The sequence below is a fragment of the Aquarana catesbeiana genome, linkage group LG01 (genome assembly GCF_042186555.1).
Source record: "Aquarana catesbeiana isolate 2022-GZ linkage group LG01, ASM4218655v1, whole genome shotgun sequence".
In the NCBI taxonomy this organism is placed as follows: Eukaryota; Metazoa; Chordata; class Amphibia; order Anura; family Ranidae; genus Aquarana; species Aquarana catesbeiana.
The window spans coordinates 204,724,090-204,748,769 of record NC_133324.1 but is presented as its reverse complement, the minus strand read 5'-3'; the positions used below and the strand labels follow the sequence as shown (position 1 = coordinate 204,748,769).

Genomic DNA, 24,680 nt, shown 5'->3' with positions numbered 1-24,680 from the left:
CCAAAAAGCTGTGTGAGATGGCCCAGGACAGCCATGGTATTTGAAAAAAAAAAAAAAAAAAAACTTTTTTTTAGCAGCAGTGAACCCCTCTTCAGGACCTGGCTACATTAGAATTTCATCTTATACAATTAAAATTTCAGCCGCATTTCAAATCATCCTCATCAGTCAACTGAGAGGACGCAGCAAATGTTCTCAACACTATTAATTAATAAACAAGGCAAACAAAAAACCTTTTGAGTTAGCCTACACCCCATTAACATGACAGTCCATACCCAAGTCTCATTCTAATGGCCCTCATAAAACTATCAAGCTTTTAGACTCCATGCACACGGAAGCTCATAAAACGTCCGTTTTTGGAAGTTTGGGCGTTTTTTTTTTTTTTTAACAGCCCATAAACTCCCCTCTATGTTATTCTATGCATCCATGGACGTTTTTGGACGTTTATCAGCAGTGGAGTTTATGGGCTGTTGTCTGAACGCCCTAAAATCGTGTTCAGGAGCCGTTTTTTCTGACCACAAAAAACGCTTAAAAACGTTAAAAAAATAAGACAACAGAAAAGTTAGCCCAATTTTTTTTTATATTGTGAAAGATGTTATTTGTAAATTGATACCCAACATGTCACACTTCAAAGTTGCGCCCACTCGTGGAATGGTGACAAACTTACCCTTAAAAATGTTCATATGTGATGTTTCAAAAATTCTACAGGTTGCATGTTTCGAGTTACAGATGAGGTCTAGGGCTAGAATAATTGCTCTCGCTCTACCAATCGTGGTGATACCTCACATGTGTGGTTTGAACACCATTTTCATATGCGAGCGGTACTCACGTATGCTTTTGCACGCCAGCTCAGCGGGCCGGGGCGCGTTTAAATTTTTTTTTTTTATTATTTATTTTACCTTATATTTTTTTTAAAGAACAGTGTAAAAATAAATCACTTTTATTCATATTACATGTGAATGTAAACATTCCTTGTAAAAGAAAAAAAGCATGACAGGACCTCTTAAATATGAGATCTAGGGTCAAAAAGACCTCAGATCTCATATTTACACTAAAATGCAATAAAAAAAAAGCCTCTTTAAGAGCTATGGGTGGAAGTGATGTTTTAACGTTGCTTCCGCCCTGCAATGGTATGGAGCCGGGTGGGGGCCATTTTTCCCTCACTCAGCTCCATACCTAACACGGAAGAGGACCCGATCGCCTCCGCCAGCTCCAGTAAGCGGCGGAGGGCACCAGAACGCGGAGAGAGGGGGGGCCCCTCTCCCGCCGCTGATAAAAGTGATCTTGCGGCGAATCCGCCTCAAAGACCACTTTTATCTTGAAGCGGACCGCCCCCTGAAGAAGAGGATACCGGGGTTATGGCAGCTAACTTCTGCCATAACAAAGATATCCCTCTTCAAAGTACCGCCGTATAATGACGGCGGGCAGTCCGGAAGTGGTTAAACATGTAGCGTGTAGGAGATGTTCTAGAGAGCAGCACCCAATGACGTCACTGGCTCTGAACGGTATAACATGATGTTCCTTCAGAGCCGTGAGACATGTCTGAGACTCCTGCATGCATGCACAGCAGTGACGTCATTGCGGCTCAGCCATTCAACTCGTGGCAGCCTGCAAACCCGGGAGGAAGACAGAGTGATGATGGAAGCTGCTGCAACGGTGACAGCGCTTCATTTCACATTATATTGCTTTGCAGGAAGAAACTTTTTTTTTTTGATGAGTTTACTACCGCTTTAAAGTATTTGTTACCTGACAAAGAAAAAAAAAAAAAAAAAAAAAAAAGATCCTGTTCTTTTAAAGCATGTTATACAGCACTGTGCTTGTGCTGTGTGATTTGGCCCCCTGTAACACCTGAAATATCTGGCTGACCCTGCCTGGTTCTGCCCTTCTCCCCTGTAAACTGACCACGGTTTATCATGGCTGCTGAGCCCTGACACAGTGGTCAGTTTACGTGCCTCCGTCATCCACATCTCTCCTCGCCCCCGCCTGTCAGCTTGCGACAGTGCACGCCCCTTCCCCTCTGAAATTACTTTTAATGTGTCATGTAATCCTGGGCATCTCCTAATTCTGTGTGCCCGTCTCTGTGTTTTATTCAAGAAAATGCCATCTATACCTGATTTCAGAGCGGCGCTAACATGACTGTTTGGCTCTCTCCTTCTCCCAACTGACGTCAACAGGGGATTTTCAGCTCCTACCGCTCTGTGAAATTGGGAAAGGGGAGAGCCGGCCGGTCACGTGAGCGCTAAGCGGCTCTCTGAAATCAGGTATAGACTGCATTTTTTTTTTTATAAAGCACAGACACTGGGGCACACAAGGAATTGTGGTCCTGTGAGCTGGAAAATCTTTGTGCAGGGTGAGGCTGAGAGTGGCATTGTCGCATACCGGTAAGTTTTGACCAACCACTTATCATAGGTGGGTGAAGGTGGTCTTACGTTTGTCACAAGAGCCTTTTATCGTTCCATGATCTATTCAAAATGAAATACAAATGTTTGCAAAGGAGTTACGCTCTAATCAGTCAACACATGGCATATGTTTCTGTAATAGCCAACAGTCCAGTGTCTGAAACTCTGGACAAGGCTAAAAGTAAGTGTCTGCATACAGGAACAGTAATTCAAATCTTCACATGGATGGATGCCAGATTTATTTATGAAGACACATAAAAGTAAATCTGATTTCATAAAGATAGTTTTACAATGGAGTTAAGTTACATGACCAGTTCACTAGACATAAATTGTGCTAAAAAGATTTATTGTTTGGCTAATAAATCAGAGTTTCAAATTATGCTAAGCACAGTTGCATACACACGTTTCAAGTAAAAAATCAGCATGTTCCATTCATCTGACTCACATTCCAATCTAATAAGAACACTCAGGCAGGTCAAAAAGTGAATGCTTTGACTGACAACTCATAAGGAATTACAATAATGCTGTTTAATTACAACAGCTTGCAGACAATATCATCCATCATGATCGTGTAAATATTCCTCTCATGCTGAAGGTTCCCTCTTTTCTGACTTATGTCTGTAGCTTGGAAACAAGTGGATCTAAGTAGTTTTAAAAGTTTTTAACCCAAATTAACAGCATGGAAGATTTCTTTTTTTACTCATGCTCTGTGCCTGGGGGTTGCATGCTACCTTTATGGAGCTGGTGGCCCATTAAAGGTAGCATGGGGGCCTATTCATAAGGTCAAGGAAGAAAGGCATTTCAGCTGCTTTCCATTAAACAACAAAACAAAAAGATGGAAGTCCGCAGGAAATAAAATAAAAAAATATTGAATTTTAAAAACTAAATAAAAAAATTGTAACCTTAATACTCATGTGGATATACAGGCAAATACATGCTTTATTCCCTTCTTGCTGAAAGAAGCTACAAAATGAATCAAAGATTTAAGACAAAAATACAGTTCACTTGAATAGGCGGCCCTATGCGCATTTGTTGTGCAAAAGAATCTCAAGCACCTTTCAGCTTTTTGGGTGATGAGCTTTGTGCGATTTTATCACACACATTTTTCCACGATTTGTTGCGTGTTATCGGCATGGGAAAATCGCCGCAAAATCGCACCATGTTTGGTGTGCCATTAAGAACGAATGAGGGAATGGGGCCTTAAAGCGGAGTTCCAGGCTTTTTTTCGTTTATTAAAAGTCAGCAGCTACAAAAAGTGTAGCTCCTGACTTTGAATAAACATACACTCACCTGTCCCCCGGCTCAGCGATGGGGCCGCACGGAGCCTCGCTCCTCTTCCTCTCAGCAGCGTCTCCAGTTAAACTGTGGGCACCCAGCCATGACAGCTTGCGGCTTCACGGCTGGGCGTGCACTGTGAGTCGCGCTGCGTTCTCCGAGTCGACAGGCAAGCTTCTGGAACCTGTGACGTGTCCCAGAAGATTGCCGAGAGGGAGGGGCCACCTATGGGGAGAGGAGTCATTGCTTAGGCGGCCCGTAGTCGGAAGTGGGACAGGTAATCCCACCTAGTCGCCCCCCCCCCAAAAAAAATTACATGCGAAATGTGGCATGTAAGGGGCCGAGGGGTGCTTAAAGCGGAAGTTCCACTTTTGTGTGGAACCTTGCTTTATGCTTTTATATCTTTCCTACTGAAACTCTTTTTTAATGAATGCTGTATAAACACCTACATAAACAAGTTCCAGAAAATTACATAATACGATTACTTTGTAAAACCACCCATTCAGTATAAAATAGAAATGAAATGCAAAACATTTTTGTATAGATATAAAAAAATTATAATTACCTTTGTTTTCCCTTTTTTTTTTTATAAGTGATCACATTCCCTCTGTTGGCATGTCAGGACAAGTCTGATCATTGGAGGAGAGCACACTAAGTTCGCAGCACAGCTAGAGAACTAACCATGGTGTGCTCTCCTGCTTAGTGTGGTCAGTTTTTAATAGAGAAAGCAGATGGACTGGCTGGAACACCAGGTAATTCACACAAAGGAAGCAATACAAAGAGAACAGGATACTTTCTCATACAAGTACATGGTAGAGCACATATCAGGAATATTAAGTGCTGGGGTAACAAATGCTTTAAAGAGTATGTATGTAAACCCAACATCTCATATTCCTGTTCTCTTTGTATTGCTTCATGTGAAATCCCTGGTGTTCCGATCAGTCCCTTTGCTAGGTTGTTTTACAAGGTGAGGGTTTACATACGCTTTCAGTATAGTGAAGTATAGTAAACACTTGTGCTAAAAAAAAATTTGAAGGATGCAATTGCTGACAAATCCAATGCCAATTTCCAGGCTGCCAGGCTTTAATATTTTGAGTTTGCTGACCTGTTAAAAGTTTGCTGATCAGGTTTGCTACATCCACTTGTTGCATGTTTGTCCAGGTCCCCACTCTAATGCCCTGTACACATGATAGGATTTTCCAATGGAAAATGTGTGATAGGACCTTGTTGTCGGAAATTCTGACCGTGTGTGGGCTCCATCACACATTTTCCATAGGAATTTTCGACACACAAAGTTTGAGAGCTTGCTATAAAATTTTTTCCGACAACAGAATCCGTTGTCGGAAATTCCGATTGAGTGTACACAAATCCGACGCACAAAGTGCCACGCATGCTCAGAATAAATTAAGAGACGAAAGCTATTGGCTACTGCCCCGTTTATAGTCCCGACGTAAGTGTTTTACGCCATTGCGTTCAGAACGATCAGATTTTCCGACAACTTTGTGTGACCGTGTGTATGCAAGACAAGTTTGAGCCAACATCCGTCAGAAAAAATCCATGGATTTTGTTGTCGGAATGTCCGATCAATGTCCGACCAAAATATAAATATACTAAAGCCAGAGAGTCAGGCAATTGGCATTTTCAAAAGGAGGTCAACATATGTTATTATACAGTTCTATCAGTACAGGTGTCCGCTGAATCATATAGTAGTCAGATTTGATGGTTATTTAATAACTGTCTTTAGTTTCATGTAAACTTACTGGCACTGTCAGTGTACAAATGGAACAGTTTCAGTATACTGTACTATGCAGACCAAAAGCGTTTGAGAGAATAAAGTTAGAATAGCATGAGGTCCTTATCTTCAGACAGGAATGCTATTATGTCTTTGGTGTACTTCACATTATTCCAAATGCTACAACTTTTCCTGAGCTCTGGGCACAAAACTAGGTGGTGACAACATCTTTGAAAAATGTATAAAGGAGTGGCTATAGAAAGAGCATGATGTCACCGTACAACTCTGCATTCCCAGTCTAAGTCTAGTAAGGCAGGAACTTTCCTCATTTTCCTGTGGACTTCCAGAAAATACTCCAAAACTATAGTAGTGCGTGCATACCTAAACCCGCTTACATTAAGCTTGGCAAGCACATGTGCCAAATGGGCCCACATCACAGAGGAAATATAAAAAAAAAAAAAGGTTGGATCAGAACAGTTTTAATGTTCCAGTTAATCTGTAAGTTTGTCAAGACTGAATACAATAGCACAATGAGGGGATAACTAATAGGTCTTATGTTGAGTCACAAAAGTACAAGTACATATATACATACCTTGATAGTGTGTATTTCTTCAAGAAGCCTTTGCGCCCGTCTCTGATTCTTTTGAATTAGCTCTTCTTTTCCCCTGATGACATGATGTAAATCAATTTTAATCAATGGGATAACAATCACGTGATCAGAACATACGTATCAATTAAGGTCGCATACAGGCTGTTCAGCAGACAACAGTTTTGGTTTCCAGTAAGATTTGATAGGCTGTTTATGTACCAAGATTAGAGTGCGATTCTAAAGCCATGTACACAAGCTTCAGTTTGTAGACCAGCAGCGTGTACAGCAACATTTTAAAAAGCATTTGCAAAGTTGTTAGCCAGCTTTAACCACTGGCAGGTTTTACCCCCCCCTTCATGACCAGGGCATTTTTTGCCATTCAGCAATGCACTACTTTAACTGGCAATTGCTCGGTCATACAACACTTTACGCAAATAACATATTTATCATTTTTTTTCACACAAGTAGAACTTTCTTTTTGTGATCTTTAATCACCACTGGGTTTTTTTTTTCTTGTGTGTGTGTGTATATATATATATATATATATATATATATATATATATATATATATATAAATAAATACAGAAAATTGGGGGGGGGGGGGGGGGGCGCAAGTTTTTCTTAGTTTATGTTATAAAATTTTGCAAATAATTTCTCTTCGTATATTTAGGCCAAAATGTATTCTTCTACAATTCTTTGATAAAAAATAACCCAAATCAGTGTATATTATTTAGCCCGTGTAAAAGGTCTACAAACTATGGTATATATTTGAAAAATTATCAATCCTGATGTACTGATGGCCTCCTTTCTTGAGCTCCTAAAATGCCAGGGCAGTACAGATCGCCCCAAATGACCCCTTTTTGGAAAAGTAGGCAGTCTGAGTGGTGGGTTTTTTTGAAGTCACAATTTTTTGGAAAATAAATAAAATTAGTTTTTTTAACAATTTTCTTTTTGTAAATACTGTTACCAGTGCAGTACAGTGTGTCATCATATGACTGGTGTGGTGGTGATCAGGCATACTGACTGGTAACAGAATGTAAAAAAAAATATATATATATATATTTACATTATGATCATGTGATCGCTATGACCAATAATAGCAATCACATGACACCACCGCAACTCACAGCAGTCGGGTACCAAGCGCCAAGATCCGGTGGACACAGCGGTCATAGGATCGCACAGCCGCGCATCTTCACTGCAATGTACCAGTATGTCAAAGTGCCTGCAGCTGCCGGCAGTAGAAGTACTGTGGACGGGTTTGCATGTGGTTAAACAGCATTCCTGAAAACTGAAAAGCAATATTCATTTGTAAAGCGACAAAGCTGACATGATTTGCTAAAAGCTTTGCAAATATTTAGTAAAAGCGGTGTTCAAATGCAAACTGAAGCCTGTTTGTATAGTGCAAAAGCAAAAAAATAGGGGGGATCTTATCTATTAATTTTTTTTCTAGTTTAAGGGAAAGTAAAGATTGAACCTCCACACATCTTATTTGGTACTTAAACAACACTGACAGAGATGTTACCCTAAATGTCTAGTCATAGTTTGACTGCCAGAGCTCTGCTATACACTAAACTTTTTGGTTTCCCTCTCTAAAATGAAATTTTCATATATTCTTATGGCAAGCCCTGTTGGTGATGTGAAGCATCTACAATGCCTTGATAGTAGAGATGCACCGAAATATAAATCGGTCGAAAATGGTGTTATCAGCATTTTGCCAATAAGAGAAAAAGGTGCAGACAATGGCACCAAAAATGGAAGGGATTTTGTTGCGACTTTGCCATGATTTTTACTATGCTTATAGTGTGTTTTTCATAGGTCAAGTGACTCAAAAACTGCATCAAAAACATAACAGGGGTGCGTTATTGATGTGTTCTTGCTGCGTTTTCAATGCATTTCAATGGGGAGGCATGTTTTTGGAGCAGTTTTTTTACTTGACCAAAAATGCAGCAAGTAGGATTTTTAACATCACAGTGGATGCGCAATGGACCAATGTGAGGACATACATAGAGTTTAAAGGGATACATTTTTATTGAGCTTTTCTTGTTCTAAAGGTGGCAAAATTGTCCGACAATAAAGTCACATTCATGTAAATTCATGATACTAATTAAAAAGTCGAACATAATACAATTATATATATATATATATATATATATATATATATATATATATATATATATATATATTTTAAAAACTGTCATTTTTGGTTTTCGGCCAAGTGCATCCTGCATTTTCGGTACCAAAATTTCCATTCAGTGCACCTCTACTTGATAGCCTTATGCACAACAATGTGATCACGGACCTAGGCTTTAGGCCACACAAGGGGGCTTGGGAGCACATTTTTTTCTATTCCTAATTTGCGTAGAGTGTGTTTCCACATATTTTTTTTCAGGTTTAATGAAAAGTCTATTTCTGTTTTGTTCATTGAGGACCAAGGATGAGCTCGGGCGTGTTCGCACACTCCACGTGCAGAGCCCGCCAGGAAATCAGCACAGCGCTGCGCTAATCACAGGCAGCGAGACATTCCCGATGTGCGGGTGCAGAGATCGGGAAATGTCTCACTGCCTGTGATTAGCGCAGTGCCGTGCTGACTTCCTGGCAGGCTCTGCACGTGGAGTGTGTGAACATGCCCGAGCCCATCTTTATTCAGGACACATGATTCAGAGATATTTGGGTTACACCGCCACCTACAGGTGGATATGGATATTGGCAAAAGAAAAAAACACCAGCCTGGTATACCTTTCCCACTCCCATGCCTCAGTTTTTTGCTAGTGTGCTAGGATAGGTGTCTTTTCTTTATCAAGATATGTAACTAATTTACTAGTTAATTTTTGGAAGATTTTTTTTTCCTTCAATCATTTTTCTTTAATAAGGATATGACCCAGGTTCCGTAGAGGCCATACGGGATGAGCACCGAACTACCTTGTTTATTACAAATGTCGGGTGGCATTATTACACCATTTTCTTCCACTGACCTCCATGGAAATAGGTAAAAAGAAGAGAAAACGAGTGACGCGTCACTTGGTGGAGCACACATGTGCACACTCCATGCTCTTTTCCTTGCTGATCAGTGTGAGGTAGCACCTTCCCGCTACTGCTCCTTATAAAAAGAGGCATGCAGTTTCACTTTGGTTAGTACTTGCTGCCACCTACAGTCACCTGCTCATCTCTGGCCATTCAAACCTCTCCTGCATCCTACAGTTGGTTCATAAGGGGAAATTCTGATTTAAGTCCTCCTCCCCTGTCACTTTTGGAACGTCACTTTTTTGAGGGGGAGCAAGCACCTAGTTTGACAAGTACCCACTCCCACTTCTATCACCAAGGAGATCCAAGCAGAAGTTCTTTCTTCCCCTCCCTTCTGGGAAGCATTCTTGGTTCCAGAAGACTAGGGGACCATTCACAGGTGCAGCGCGGCTCACGCACGCACAGTGGGCAGCTGGCTGTAAAGTAAAGAGCAGCATAGTTGGTTGCCCAGCAGGATGCTGGTGCCAGGAATCTGAAGACTAGTGAAGAACTAGCCCGGATGAAAACAGCACTGGATCCCTAGACAGGTAAGTGACTTTTTATTAAAAGTCAGCAGCTACAGGATTTGAAGCTGATGCCTTTTTTTTCAAAATGAACTTCCTTCTTAAAGCTGAACTCCAAGTTTCTTTTCCTTAGAACTGAATGGAATGATCAATCCCAGCATAGAACATATCTCTGTACCATGTTGCTCTGTTGTCTGTAGATCCCCTGATATTCCGGGTTTAGTTGTGGCTTTGTACCATCTGACATTCTGCATAGTCTGCTGTAGACTAAGACCCTTCCAGAGCTACTTACTGCTGCATCTCTATCCTAAAACACACTCCTTGTAGTCTTTGTGACTTTGCAAAGGAAGTAACTTCCTTCACAGCTCTGATGGTGGGTGTGATTAAATACATCCTAATTATTCAGTTCCGCCCAGTTACACCTACAGGATGAGTCCAAACCTCCCAAGTCCCTCCTCACAGATCACAGCATTATTCAAAAAGGAAACCCCACACAGCCTGTTCTGAAAGCTAGCTGTGCTGCTGGGCAGGATTGAATGGATCACAATTAGAATTCAATCCTGCCCAGTTAAAAGTGCTGACCAGTGTGAATAGGGAGTCTCACCCCTTAGATCCCACCCTTCCAATGCAGTGCCCTGCTCTCTGCGAAGGGATTATTTTACATATGAAGGAAACACCTTCATATTAACCTCCCATAGTCCTTCCTCTGTAGTCTTGCAGTTACCATTATTCTGTGGCATACTGAAAGACAGGAATGACACGTTTACACCTGCTTTGCAGGCTGAAGAGTGATCTGCATTTAGATCACTCTTCAGAGAGCATTTGACAGGCGGTGAGGAGTTGTATCACCACCTCATCACCTATTTTAACCCCCTAAATGCTGTTGTACTGCACTGCAAACATGCAGATTGTGCGCAATTGCAGTGTGGCTCCATTCACTAGAATTGGTTGTGTCTGACAAGCAGTAGTGCCCACCAAGCACAACAGGAGGTATAGTTCCCACCACAGCCATGAAGCAAGAGTATCGCAGTCGTGGCATGTGTTCACTCCAAGCCACTGCCCCTTCTGTAGAGCTGCACGACTCTGGATAAAATGAGAATCACCTTTTTTTTGCTTAGAATAAAGATCACAACTCTCTTGTGATTCTCGCGGCATAACATCATCTTTCACATTATACAGAAAAATTAGGCTAAGTTTACGGTTTTGTTTTTTTAATTAATTGAAGTATAATTTTTTCATATAAAATTAGCTTTTTAAAGACTGCTGCGCAAATACAGTGTGACATAAAATATTGCAAAAATCTCCATTTTATTCTCTAGGGTCTCTGCTAAATTATATATATATATATATATATATATATATATATACACACACACATACACACTCACACACATATATACATACATACACAGGGCTCAAAATTTCAAGTCCTGAGCTACTAGCCAGGCCTTAAGAGCTACTCGCCACCGGTTACCCCTCCCCGGCCCCTAAACTCGAATTAAATTACAATGTAATTATAACCCCCAGCATTGGCGTCAGTGGACGTTATAATAACCTAGGGGTGCCACCTCATCTATTTAAACCCGAACACATATGAATTACACAGGTTCTGAGGCTAATTTAATGCAGATAAGGCACCAAGTGAATTTAATTACCACCTAAATCAGCCACAGATCCTGCGTAATTAATGTGTGTTCAGGTTTTAAGGGATGAGGTGGCAACTCTATAATAACCTCCAAAGCAAGTATCCGAGGCTGTGGTAATAACCCTTAGCATTGATGTCAGCGGATGCATTAAAAACCCCCAGCACTGGTGCCAGACGCCATAATAACCCCCAACGCAGGTATCAGAGGACGCATTAGTAACTACCAGCATTGAAGTCAGTGGACGCATTAATAACCGCTAGCACAGGTGTCAGTATTAATATCCCCCTCTCCTACATGGTTAGTGGCATTGAAATGTAACCCCTCCCATGACCCCCAATATAGGGGGAGGGGGTTAATTTTCACTGACATGACCACAAATGCAGAAGGGGGTGGTGGGTTAAAATTTCACTGCCATGAGGACCAATGCAAGGTGGGGTGGGGATGAGGAAATTAACATTCACTGTCATAAAGACCAATGCATGTGGGGGAGGGTTAACTTTCACTACCACTGACCTCCCACAGCCCCCACCTGCATTGGTGGACATGGCAATGCTGACCCCTTAATCAATTTCAGCCTGTTCCAGTCCCATTGCCTTAGTGCTATGGTGCTGGACAGAGACCCGGAACAATGAAACAAGTAGTTAGCTGAGCTTACCTCAGCACACACTCACTCCTGGTAAGTTCACAGTGTTATAAACCTCGGACTAAAGAATGTGTAGCAAGCGGTCTTTGAAATAAGACCGATTAAGCTGAGACTTGGCCCTTAATAGTACTCAAGGCCAACTTCATCTCTACCCCTTATTGTAGAAAGGCAAGAATTCTGCCTTTGAATTACCTCCGAGGGTGCCAACCCTTGGATTCACACCAGGAAACATAAGCCCTCCAGACTCTATAATATATAGTTCTGGAAGCCGGCTTCCTTGAAAAATCAAGGTAGAGATAACTGACATGGAAAGCCCACATTTTTCTGAATGTGGGTTTCAATAGCCAAGCCGTTAAATTTAGCGCTCGAAAGGTAGGATGGAATATTGGCCCCTGTGAGAGTAGTTCTGGTCGTAGTGGGAGGGACCATGGACCCTCCACCGCGATCTTTATGGTTTCTGCATACCATGACCTTCTGGACCATGCTGGTGCTACCAGAATTACTGGCTTTCTTTCCAGCTTGATCCTGCAAAGAAGTCAATGCAGCAACTGAATAGGGGAAAGGCATAGATCAGTGAAAACTGATCCCACGGGGTCACCAAAGCATCTGTTCCGCATGCGAGTGGATCCCCTGTCCTGGACACAAAGTTGACTAACTTCATGTTGAATCTGGATGCTAGAAGATCTACCTACGGAGTCCCCCATCTTTGGCAAATAGCCCAAAAAATGTCGGGGTGAAGAGACCATTCCCCCTGGAATAACTGCTGGCGGCTCAAGTAGTCCGCCTGCCAATTCTCTACTCCCGGAATGAAGACCGCCGATAGGCACGGAACATTCCTTTCTGTTAGAATATGGTTCACCTCTCTCTGCACTGAGAAACTCTTGGTGTCCCCTTGGTGATTGATATAGGCCACAGCTGTGGCATTGTCAGATTGGATCCTGACAGGACAATCCCATAACCTGGAAGCCCAGGCCTTCAGAGCCAGATGCACTGCCCGAATCTCTAGGATATTGATGGGCAAGGTTCTTTCGGCTCTTGACCACTGTCCCTGGACAGTTGTCTTTTCTATTACTGCTCCCCAGCCTGAAAGGCTGGCATCTGTCGTTACCACTTTCCAGATAACTGGTCTGAAGGATTTTCTGTTCAGCAGATTCTGGGTTAGTAACCACCAACTGAGGCTTTGGGACACCCTTGGGGACAGCCGCATTGGCAAGTCTAAAGCTTGAATTGTTTTGTTCCAAGTAGAAAGGATACTGTTTTGCAACAGTCTTGAATGAAACTGGGCATAGGAAACCGCTTTGAATGAAGCCACCACCTTTCCTAGCAACCTCATGCAAAGGCAAATGGAGGGATCGCCTTTTGACCTGACCATCCGCACCAGCTCTCTTATGGAGCTGATCTTTGCCTGTAGCAAGAACACCTTTTTCTGGGCTGTGTCTATAATCAGACTGAAGTACTCCAGCCTTTTTATTGGTTTTAAGGAAGATTTCTCTAGGTTGATAATCCAACCCAAACTTTCCAGGTAACTGGTTGTAATGTGCACGCTTTTCTCTAAACGAGCCACCGACTTGTCTATTAGAAATAGATCGTCTAAGTACGGCAAGACTGTTATGCCCTGTGCCCTTAACCTGGCTAGAGGTGGGGCCAGGACTTTTGTAAACACCTGGGGTGCTGTAGCTAGCCCAAAGGGCAAGGCTACAAACTGGAAATGCTGCTGTTCTACCTCGAGCCGCAGAAACCTTTGGCGAGCGGGAAATAAAGGGACATGCAGATATGCATCCCTGATGTCGATAGACGCCAGAAGTTCTTCTCCTAGTAGGGTAGAAACTACTGACCTGATCGTCTCCATGCGAAAGGAGCGGATCTTCAGGAACTGATTTAGATTCTCTAGATCTAGAATGGGTGTGACATCTCCATTCGGTTTTGGTACTGTGAAGAGGTTTGAATAAAACCCCAAACCTTGCTTTGCTGTGGGGATCCGCATGATCACCCCCTGAGCCATTAATCGGTCTAGTGCCCGAAACAGAGATTGCCTTTTCTCTGGATCTTTGGGAACGTTTGACCTCAGGATACGAGACGGTGAAAAGTCCCGAAATTCCAGCTTGTACCCCAGATTTACCGTGGAGATGACCCATGTGTCCTGAATTTCCTCTTGCCAGACTTTCTTTTGACTGGCAAAAGAGTACTTTCCCCACTAGAAATTGTTTGGATGTATTTGTCCAAATCATCCCCAAATAGCCGATCCCCATGAAAAGGGAACCCAGTCAGGAGCTTTTCACATGGTGCTTCGGCTGACCAATTTTTTAACCACAGGATTCTACGCATATAAGCGTAAGGCGGGATGCCTGCTGAATAGAATCTTTAATGGCATTTATGGCAAAGCATAATGCTTTTGGTAGTTCGGCCAATTCCTGGGCTTGTGGTGCAGGAACCTCTTTAAGGGCCTGTCTAAATTGGTCCTTTAGGGATTGACAGACGCCTATTGCAGCGAATGCAGCCTGAGTAACGGCACCTGCCAAGGAAAAAGTGGATTTTAACAGGAATTCCAACCTTTTATCTGTTGGATCCTTAAGCATTTGTGCATTGTCTACTGGACAAGTTAGGCTTTTATTCACACTGGAAATCGCAGCGTCAACTGCTGGTACCTTGCATTTTTTGGTGAATTTCTCCTCCATGGGATAGAGAACTGAAAATCTCTTTGAAGGGAGAAAATGCTTAAATGACACTTTGCTACAATGTAAAGTGAGTGTACAGCTTGTATAACAGTGTAAATTTGCTGTCCCCTAAAAATAACTCAACACACAGCCATTAATGTCTAAACCGCTGGCAACAAAAATTAGTACACCCCTAAGTGAAAAGGTCCAAATTGTGTCCAATTAGCCATTTTCCCTCCCCGGTGTGATGTGACTGATTAGTGTTACAAAGTCTCAGGTGTGTATGGAGAGCAGGTGTGTTAAATATGGTGTTATCGCTCCCAATCTCTCATATTAGTCACTGGGAGTTCAACATGGCACCTCATGGCAAAGAACTCTCTAAAGGATCTGAAAAAAAGAATTGTTGCGCTACATAAAGATGGCCTAGGCTATAAGAAGATTGCCAAGACCCTGAAACTGAGCTGCAGCATGGTGGCCAAGACCATACAGCAGTTTAACAGGACAGGTTCCACTCAGAAAAGGCCTCGCCATGGTCGACCAAAGAAGTTGAGTGCACGTGCTCAGCGTCACATCCAGAGGTTGTCTTTGAGAAATAGACATATGAGTGCTTCCAGCATTGCTGCAGAGGTTGAAGGGGTGGGGGGGTCAGCCCAGGCACACGGCACACTGCATCAAATTGGTCTTCATGGCTGTCGTCCCATAAGGAAGCCTATTCTAAAGATGATGCACAAGAAAGCCCAACAGTTTGCTGAAGATAAGCATACTAAGGGCATGGATTACTGGAACCATGTCCTGTGGTCTCATGAGACCAAGATAATTGTATTTGGTTCAGATGGTGTCAAGCGTGTGACGGCAACCACATGAGGAGTACAAAGACAAATGTGTCTTGCCTACAGTCAAGCATGGTGGTGGGAGTGTCATGGTCTGGGGCTGCATGAGTGCTGCCGGCACTGGGGAGCTACAGTGCATTGAGAGAACCATGAATGCCAACATGTATTGTGACAAACAGAAGCAGAGCATGTTCCCCTCCCTTCGAAGACTGGACCTCAGGGCAGTATTCCAACATGATAAGGACCTCAAAAACACCTCCAAGACAACCACTGCCTTACTAAAGAAACTGAGGGTAAAGGTGATGGACTGGCCAAGCATGTCTCCAGACCTAAACTATTGAGCATCTGTGGCGCATCCTCAAACGGAAGGTGGAGGAGCGCAAGGTCTCTAATTCTACCAGCTCTGTGATGTCATCATGGAGGAGTGGAAGAGGACTCCAGTGCCAACCTGTGAAGCTCTGGTGAACTTCATGCCCGAGAGGGTTAAGGCAGTGCTGGAAAATAATGGTGGCCACACAAAATATTGACACTTTGGGCCCAATTTTGACATTTTCACTTAGGGGTGTACTCACATTTGTTGCCAGTGGTTTAGACATTAATGGTTATGTGTTGAGTTATTTTGAGGGGACAGCAAATACAGTTATACCAGCTGTACACTCACTACTTTACATTGTAGCAAAGTGTCATTTCTTCAGTGTTGTCGCATGAAAAGATATAATATTTACAAAAATGTAAGGGGTGTACTCACTTTTGTATGACGCTGTATATATAATTTTTTTTTAAATAGCCAAAAATGAAAAACGCCTGTAATGCCGCGTACACACGAGCGGACATTACGGCGGACTTTGCCCGGCGGACTTTTCGATGTACTTTCCGACGGACTTTCTGAATGAACGGACTTGCCTACACACAATCCACCAAAGTCCGTTGAATTCGTACGTGATGACGTACGACCGGACTAAAACAAGGAAGTTCATAGCCAGTAGCCAATAGCTGCCCTAGCATGGCTTTTTGTCCGTCGAACTAGCATACAGACGGCGGACTTTTCGACCGGACTCGATTTCAACGGATAAATTTTAAACAAGTTTCAAATCTAAGTCCGTCCAACTTTTGAGAAAACAAAGTCTGCTGGAGCCCACACACATCGAATTGTCCGACGAAATCCAGTCCGCCGGGCAAAGTCCGCCGTAATGTCCGCTCGTGTGTACGCGGCATAAATGAAACGCAGCTAAACGCGACTTTCCATGTTTAAGAGCGCTTGGCACTTGAAATGTCTGTAAACTCAGCTTTTGAACGCATTTTTTTGCGTTCCAAAAAATGCCTGTAAACTCAACTAGATAACAGAGGAGAGTTCAGGGGCAGTTGAAAAAAAAACTCCCAACTGCTCCGAAACATCCGTTTACCAGCAGCAGTGTACATGAGGCCTAAGACTGCAATGATTCTAATATGGACGTAATCCCCATTCACACTTTGTGTAGAAGGACTGTGCTTTTCTGCTCACAATAATGTTTGTGTGTTTGGTGACTACACAAACACTTTACAACAACCAAAGATTTGTGTGTGACTAAATAGAGTTTTGTGTGTGTAAACTCTATATACACACACATTACAAATCATGTCTTAAAAAAATACAATTTGCTGTTTCTCTGGTAAAAAGAACGATATCAGAGCAGAAAAAAACATGATCAAGTGATCAGTCCTATATTTGTGTGCCCTTTATAGCTAGAATAGCACATTTCTTGTCCAAGAGATGGTGTGCAAGGTTACACTTCCTGCTGTACTCTGTTCATTGCAGAGAGGAATGGCGTGTGATTGGCAACAACAGAATTCCAATACTCTCCTTTTATCACCCATATGAAGGCCCAGAAACCCCACCAGTAAGGATGAGCTCCGGCGTGTTCGCATGCTGCACGTGCCGATCCCGCCAGGAAGTCGGCACGGCGCAGCGCTAATCACAGGCAGTGAGACATTTCCCGAGCTCTGCAGCCACACATCGGGAAATGTCTCACTGCCTGTGATTAGCGCTGCGCCGTGCCGACTTCCTGGCGGGATCGGCACGTGCAGCATGCGAACACGCCGGAGCTCATCCTTACCCACCAGTAACCCTAGGACCCGCCCACCTCAACTACCAAAACTGCTACAAGTGACTCCCCCATAGCCTGTCCTGAAACTACAGAGGCCTTAAAGGATAAGACACGTAGTATTAAGACTGGTAAAAGAAGGAAACAGGTAGTCAGAGAGCTTTGAAATTAAAGTGTTACTAAACCCAGTACTATGAAAATAGTTAATCCACCCCCACACAGTGCCCACAGCTTATAAATCTTCCGTTTACATTAAACTACTGCCACTATATACCTTTTTGGATGATCTGTATACTACAGTTACATGATAAACTGCACAGTTTCTCCAGTGCTGAGAGTTCAGGAAGGAGGAGATTTTCACTGCAGCCTGTATACACGCCCATATGTGTGATGTAACATGTGATCTGGTTAGCTCTGAGAAAAAGAAACAGTTCTTTCCAGCATAAAAGACACAACTGAGAACGTGCAGGTCAGCTACTCTGCCTGTGTTAGCTGGCCTTCCTCAGATAGACAGTACAGGAGGGGGAGGATCTGTGCATACAGGATAAAACAGCCTTTTTACACAATGCAAAGGATTAACCCCTTAAGTTTCACAGTGAGTATAACAAGCATGCTATGCTGCATATACAGACTGATTTTACTGTTGTGGGTTTAGTAACACTTTAAGCCAGGAGGAGGAGTGACATCAAAGACACAGAAACCTGCTGTATACAGCTAAAGTAGGTAAGTTACACATAAGCTGACACTAGGGTTGTGATTCATTTACATACACAATGCATTGGTTGTTTTCGGTAGGAAAAGCTGGAGTTCTCCTTTAAAAATTTTTACCTTGTATTAGAGCTAAGTTGTGCCCATTTGTGGGGCAACAGGTCATAAACACAAGAAAAGTAGTCCTGCTCAACTGGGTCTCGGTGGCTCACAATCCACTAACAATTCTGAGGTGGCCTGCAGCTTTCCTTCTCTAGACAATTTTATTTGCTTGACACTGAAGACCAGGTTGTCTCCCCTGGCCTGGTGGTTTAGGAATCCAGCCCTAAACATGAGGATTTATTGAAAGATCATCTCAATGGACGCCATCCTGACAGGATGGGGAGTCATCCTAAACACCCCTAAAAGACTTAAATGCTGGAGAAATCCTGACTTCCAATTACCATTCTGGAGCAAAGAGCAAATTGGACTGGCACAGGCAGATGTGGTATTCTGACCTGTATAGAATCCTAGCCTCTTTCAGATTAACTGGATCTTTTATCCCAAGTACCAGTTTACCATCCTGCTTTAGGGTCACTGGCTTTATGGACATGGCTCTTGAAAGACAGGGGCCTCTCCCGCCCAGAAAACCTCAATGTTAAAATGCCAGAAATCCACTTCAACTGGTAGTAAAGTGATAAATAGTTACCTTACTGTCATCTTGGCCCAGTCATTCGAGAGTCTGAAGATACAAAACCCGGTAGGAAGCCTGGGCAAAGATGGAAGTGTTGGGGACCATGGAACGCTATGACATTGCAGCTCTGGAGGGCTCAGTTTGTGGGTAAGTCAGTCATGATGTACCAGTATGCTGTGCTTACTAGTAAATTATCACTTTAAAGAAAAACCCACCAAAGCACATAAAGGCATATTTCATTTGGTGCGAGAAAAACTGTCATCCCAAAATATACTCCATAGGACGAATCATGACCTTTTTAAATTTGGGCCTGGATCAACAAGTACTTTTAAAGATCAGAGCATAATGCTTGTGACCTTGTTGCAAAGACCATTAGCCAATCATTCTTTGGCAAGATCTTTGTACTCTGCACTTCAAAAACTGCCCTTTGAACCTATCAGGAAGGTTGTGTTCCTTTGTGACATCACCTCTGCAAGGTGTGTGTGTCTGAACTTTCTGATATTATACAAGAGCAAGGTGGTATTAAGGCTTAGAGCCTTTCCTAATGAGAGTTCAGTCTTTCTTCTTAACAAGGACATTGTGCTCCCACCCCTCTGTCTGGCTTTGGTACTTCGGAAGATTTCCCCTCATTGTCTGGATGCAATTTGAGCTTTGCATATCTACCACATAGCCATTGCCTCCATTAGAAAGACTGGTTCTCACTATGTCAACCCTGATGGTCCCCGTAGAGCGGAATCAGCTTCTTGGTCCACCTCGGTGGCTCTAAAAAAAAAATAATCATTTATGCTTACGTATTAGGGATCCAGTTTCACTCTTTCCCATCAAGGTGCACTCTACTAGATCTGCAAGTGCTTCTTGCTTTTCAGTATTAAGCAACGGTTTCCCAGATTTTAAAGTCTGCAACCTGATTTTCTGTTCACATGTGCTCTAAGATTTACTCATTGGATGTTTAGGCCTTTTCTGCTGCAAGCTTGGGGCATATGGCCCTTTAGGTGGCTCTGAGCTGCAGGCAGTCTGTAGTTTATTTATACTTGGGCTTGTTATTATTCTGTTTGCTCTGTTGCCCATCCATCAACTAGACTGCTTTTAGACATCATAAATGTCTCTGAATCCTTTGCCCTTAAAGAACAAAAAAGTAAACAGGAATTTAATACTCTGTGTTTATGACCTTGCTCTTCTCACTGCTTTATTACAAAACAGGGGCAAAAACATTGGAGTGGGAGGTGTTATACCAGGCTGGCAAGTGTTTTTGTTTGTGTGCACATCCTCCTGTAGGTGGCAATGTAACCCAAATGCCTCTGAATACTGTGTGCCTTGAACTCGAATGAAAAGCAGTTTATGGGGAGTACAGAAATCCAGTTTACACTTTTCCTACAGAGAGAGAGAGAGAGAAAAAAGCTAATGCTAATGGCACTTGAGGAAGCCTTACATGGCAGAGTTTCCCAGACACCCTCCAACACCTCCCACCAAGAGTCAGTTTAAATTACAGAATGTACGATTAAAAAAAATAAGTAAAAAAAAAAGAGAAATTAAGTAAACAGATGTAGAGACTGTAAACTATACAATGTACTGTGTGTTCAAAAGTACTTGGCAGCATTTTATAGTAATACAAACACAAACATGTGTGATCCACTGCTGATACAGAGCTGATGTTATCTTGGCCTTATTATTATTATTACTGCTGCTGTCATAATGCAATGTATGTGAATTATCATATTTTCTTGTTCAAAGAATTAAAGCACTGTATATATTGTGTCCCCTATGTGGCCTGCCTCTTAGGGGGCTATTTATACAACAAGGGTCTAATCAAAATTTAGTTTTTTAATTGTTCAATTTTTTACTTTTCTATCATTTTAAAATGACTAGCATATATAGTATAATGATGTATGTATATTTGATTTAAAAACCCTCACCGCCCCTTTCTCCCAGTTTATTATACCCAAAGACAGACCTTAAAGCGGAGTTCTATCCAACAGTGGAACTTCCACTCATTGTACCCCCCCCCCCCCCTCCAATGCCACATTTGGCACCTTTCGGGGGGGAGTGGGGACAGGATACCTGTCTTTCACAGGTATCACAGAGACACAGACACGGAGCTGACAGGGAGGGAGGGGGTTAGGTGTACAAAAGGAGAGCTGCAGATGACGGTGGGACGCAAACTGACCACAGTAGTCAGGGCTCAGCAGCCATGATTATCGTATTTACAAGCTTTGTTTTCATAAATCATTAACACTGTGTGGTATGACTAGTTATAATAGAGGGGCTGGCAGTGAATTATATGATTGTGGTAACCACTTTAAGCTGGCCATAGATGATCGAAATACAGCTGGTTCAGCACAGGGACAGGCCAAATTGTGATCAGTGTCTCCCCCTCCCTTTTTGATAGAAGTCAACAGAATGTTGGAAAACGTTTCTTGATCAGAGGCTGCAGCTGTCAATATCCTGGCAGGGGTTGGGGATATCCTCCATGCGCCTCACTCGTGTGGATGGAAGTATGTGTTCGTTTATGGGATTTATTTTGTTCTACTCGCTAAAAACAGGATTTTTTCTTCATACTTACCTGTAAAATCCTTTTCTTTGAGTACATCATGGGACACAGAGTTATGCTAATATTCATTACCTGCTGGGTTATACTTCATGAATGTACACTGGTAGATCACAGGTCTTTAGACAGGAAGTGATCCCCCATATAATCCCTCCCATACAGGAAGTACTTCCGTTTTGTAGCAAGCATTGAATCCTCAAAAAGAGGGGAGGTACCTCTGTGTCCTATGATGTACTCAAAGAAAAGGATTTTACAGGTAAAGTATGACGAAAAAAAATCGTATTTTCTTTATCATGGGACACAGAATTAAGCTAATATTCATTACCTGCTGGGATGTCCCAGAGCAATAGCCTTGAGGGGAGGGAGACATCCTGCCAAACAACAGCCATCAGACCTTATACAACAGCCCGCAGTACACTGCTGCCGAAAAGCCAAATCCTCGGCTGCTTGAACATCCACTTGATAAAATTTTGTGAACGTATGCACTGAAGACCAGGTAGCAGCCTTACAAATCTGAGCCACAGATACTGATGGCGAAAAACCCAGGCGGTTCCTACACCCCTGCTAGAATGAGCTCTCACCCTAAAGGGAGGAGCTTTACGTTTCAGACCATAAGCCCGAATGACAAATTGACCCAATTGGCAAAGGAAGCTTGCTGCCTGCCCCTTCTTGGGTTCCTTTGGTAAAACAAAAAAAGGAGTCTGATCCTCGGATCTCTGCAGATCTAGACAAATAAACCTTGACTGGCCGAACATCATCCAAAGAATGCAGTCTCCTCTCTTACGCTGAACGAGGCTAGGAGAAAAAAGGCGGCAAAATAATGTCCTGATTTAAATGAAAGGCAAAGAATGGAACAGGTCGTAACACGACCCTGTCGTGGCGGAGGATCAAGTACGGTTCTCTGCAAGAAAGGGCCGCAAACTCAGACACTCGTCTAGCCGAGGTGATAGCCATCAGGAAGGCTAGCTTGCGTGACAGCAAGTCTAATGGAATTTCCTTGATCGGTTCAAATGGTTGTTTCTGTAACACAGACAGCACCAAGTTCAAGTCTCAAGGACACATAGGTCACCTAATGGGGCGGGGAGCAAGCGAGTTGCCCCCTGCATAAAGGTTCGGACCAGTGAATGGGAGGCTAAAGGCCTTTGGAAGAATACTGATAGGGCCAAAACTTGACCTCTGATTGTACTCAAAACAAATTTGATTTCCACAGCTGACTGTAGAAAAGAGAGAATTCTCCCAATCACATATTTGGGGAATATGGATGCCATTTTTTTGGCTTCACACCAAGCAATAAGTCTTCCATACCTTTTGATAAATCTTCCTAGTGACAGCTTTTCTAGCATTCAATAGGGTAGACACCTCTGGTCCCAAGATGCCATGGTCCTTTAACACCCTAGCTCTGCCGTCAACTGTAGAGACTGTAAATTGGGGTGGAATATAGGACCTTAAAACAGTAAGGCGCAGTGGAAGCGTCTATTGTTAGTCTCAATCTCTGGGAGCCAGGGCCTTCTGGGCCATGCTGGTGCCACCAGAATGACTGGAACTCCTGCTCTTCGAATCCTGCGCAACAAATGTGGAAGGAGAGGGATCGGAGGGAAAGCATAAACCAGGGAGTACTGGCTCCATGGAACTACCAGAGCATCTGCTCCAATTGCCAGAGGATCTCTTGTTCGGGACACAAACTGCTGTAGCTTGTTGTTAAACCTGGATGCCAGTAGGTCAACCTCTGGCCATCCCTAACATTGGCAAATTTCCTGGAACACTCCTGGGTGTAGGGACCATTCCCCCCGGGCAGATTTGCTGGTGGCTGAGATAATCTGCCTTCCAGTTCTCTACACCCGGGATATGGACTGCCAATAGAATCGGCACATGTCCCTCTGCCCAGGCTAGTATGTGGTTCACCTCCTTCAGAGCTGAACGACTCCTGGTACCGCCCTGGTGGTTTATATAGGCCATTGCAGTGGCATTGTTGGACTGAACCCTGATAGGGCAGTCCTGAAGCTCCACCGTACATGACCGTAGGGCCAGTTGTACTGCCCGTAATTCCAGGACATTGATGGGCAGGATCTGTCGTGTCTTTGACCATTACCCTTGGGCTGTGAGCCCCTCTAAGGTTGTTCTCCAGCCTGAGAGACTGGCATCTGTAGTCAGTGTCAAGAAGCTTGGAATACTGAAGTATTTCTCCTTTGATTCTACAGTGGGGGGGGGCTTCTGCCCTGTTTTAAGGCTAACCCCCTCCAGACGGCTCCATGGTCTGGAAGGAATGCATTGTTCTGTGTTTGACTGTTTGTTTATGTACTTTAATTACACCCTGGGGCTTCTCTGTGTCATTACACATATCAGTCCTCCTATTCAAGCTATTGGATCAATCCCTGCTGACCCTGTTTCAAGTCCTCATTTGCATGGCCAAGAGGACCTAATTGAGGACTAAAATGTACTTTACAATTGACCAATAGGAAAGTGGTTGTTGGGGGCGGGGTGTTCAAACTGCTGTGTATAAAAGTATGTTGTGTGCATCCAATAAAAGTGAGATTCCTGTTTGAACTTACATACAGCCTGCCTGGTGTTTGTTCTGAGCTATCACAACTGGATTCAAATGGTAGTTCGAATCACAGAGCATCGGATGACCGAACCATCAGACGTTGCGATCTGCAATCTGATTCAATAGCCACAGAGGAGTGTCGGGAGAGTGGAATCGAGTGAGCAGGAGCTTGTTACATTGGTTGGCAGCGGTGGGATTTGCTCTCCAGTTACTGGGACACGCCAAACCACCACAGTGAATGACCAGCTATGCAGCCTGCAGGAGAGCCATGCTGAAAGACTCACCTAAGATCCGGGGAGGGACTGGTGGGATCGTGCTTCCTTGCCGTGAACACATCCAAACCATCACCTGGATCCAAGGTCCAGATAGCAGGAGAGGAGAGGTACAGATACCAGCCACCATGGAAGAGGAATTCAGAAGGAGGTTGCGAGAGATGCAGATACAGCACAGAGGACCAGTATCAGAGCAGGTCCTGCTGGAATGGTTTGATTTTATCCGCTGCGAACTCTGGAAGGAAGCGTTAGCCCGTGAGCAGCGACACCAGGGAAAAGTTCTCCCCTCCATCCATGTAAGGTACTGGTCGCAGTATGAAGTACGAATGCTGTTATTGGGGGAACAACCGAACCAGGAGTGGACAGCTGAGTTAAGCAGGCTGATCCGGGCAGAAATGCAGTTGGATGAGATCTACAGAGCCCTCCAGTGGTATGTAGCCCAAGTGTGCCCGTGGACAGCGGATGACAGCCCCACGGAAGGCTTTGACTACGATGGCCTGGGATTGTTGTACTGGAGGCTGTCCAGGGACCCTGACTTTGGGAGTGATCGGGAGTGGCGTTTGGAGG

The 24,680-nt window shown here is 43.4% G+C and overlaps 1 protein-coding gene across 2 annotated transcripts in view; it reads right to left on the bottom strand.

Annotated features, from left to right (window-relative positions):
• Window positions 1-24,680, bottom strand: part of SRFBP1 (serum response factor binding protein 1) — a 213,506-nt gene that overhangs the window by 120,409 nt on the left and 68,417 nt on the right. For both annotated transcript variants that reach the window (XM_073624677.1, XM_073624678.1), the window contains one exon: window positions 5,996-6,068. In XM_073624677.1, the coding sequence (XP_073480778.1) occupies window positions 5,996-6,068 (73 nt within the window). The remainder of the gene's footprint in view (window positions 1-5,995; window positions 6,069-24,680) is intronic.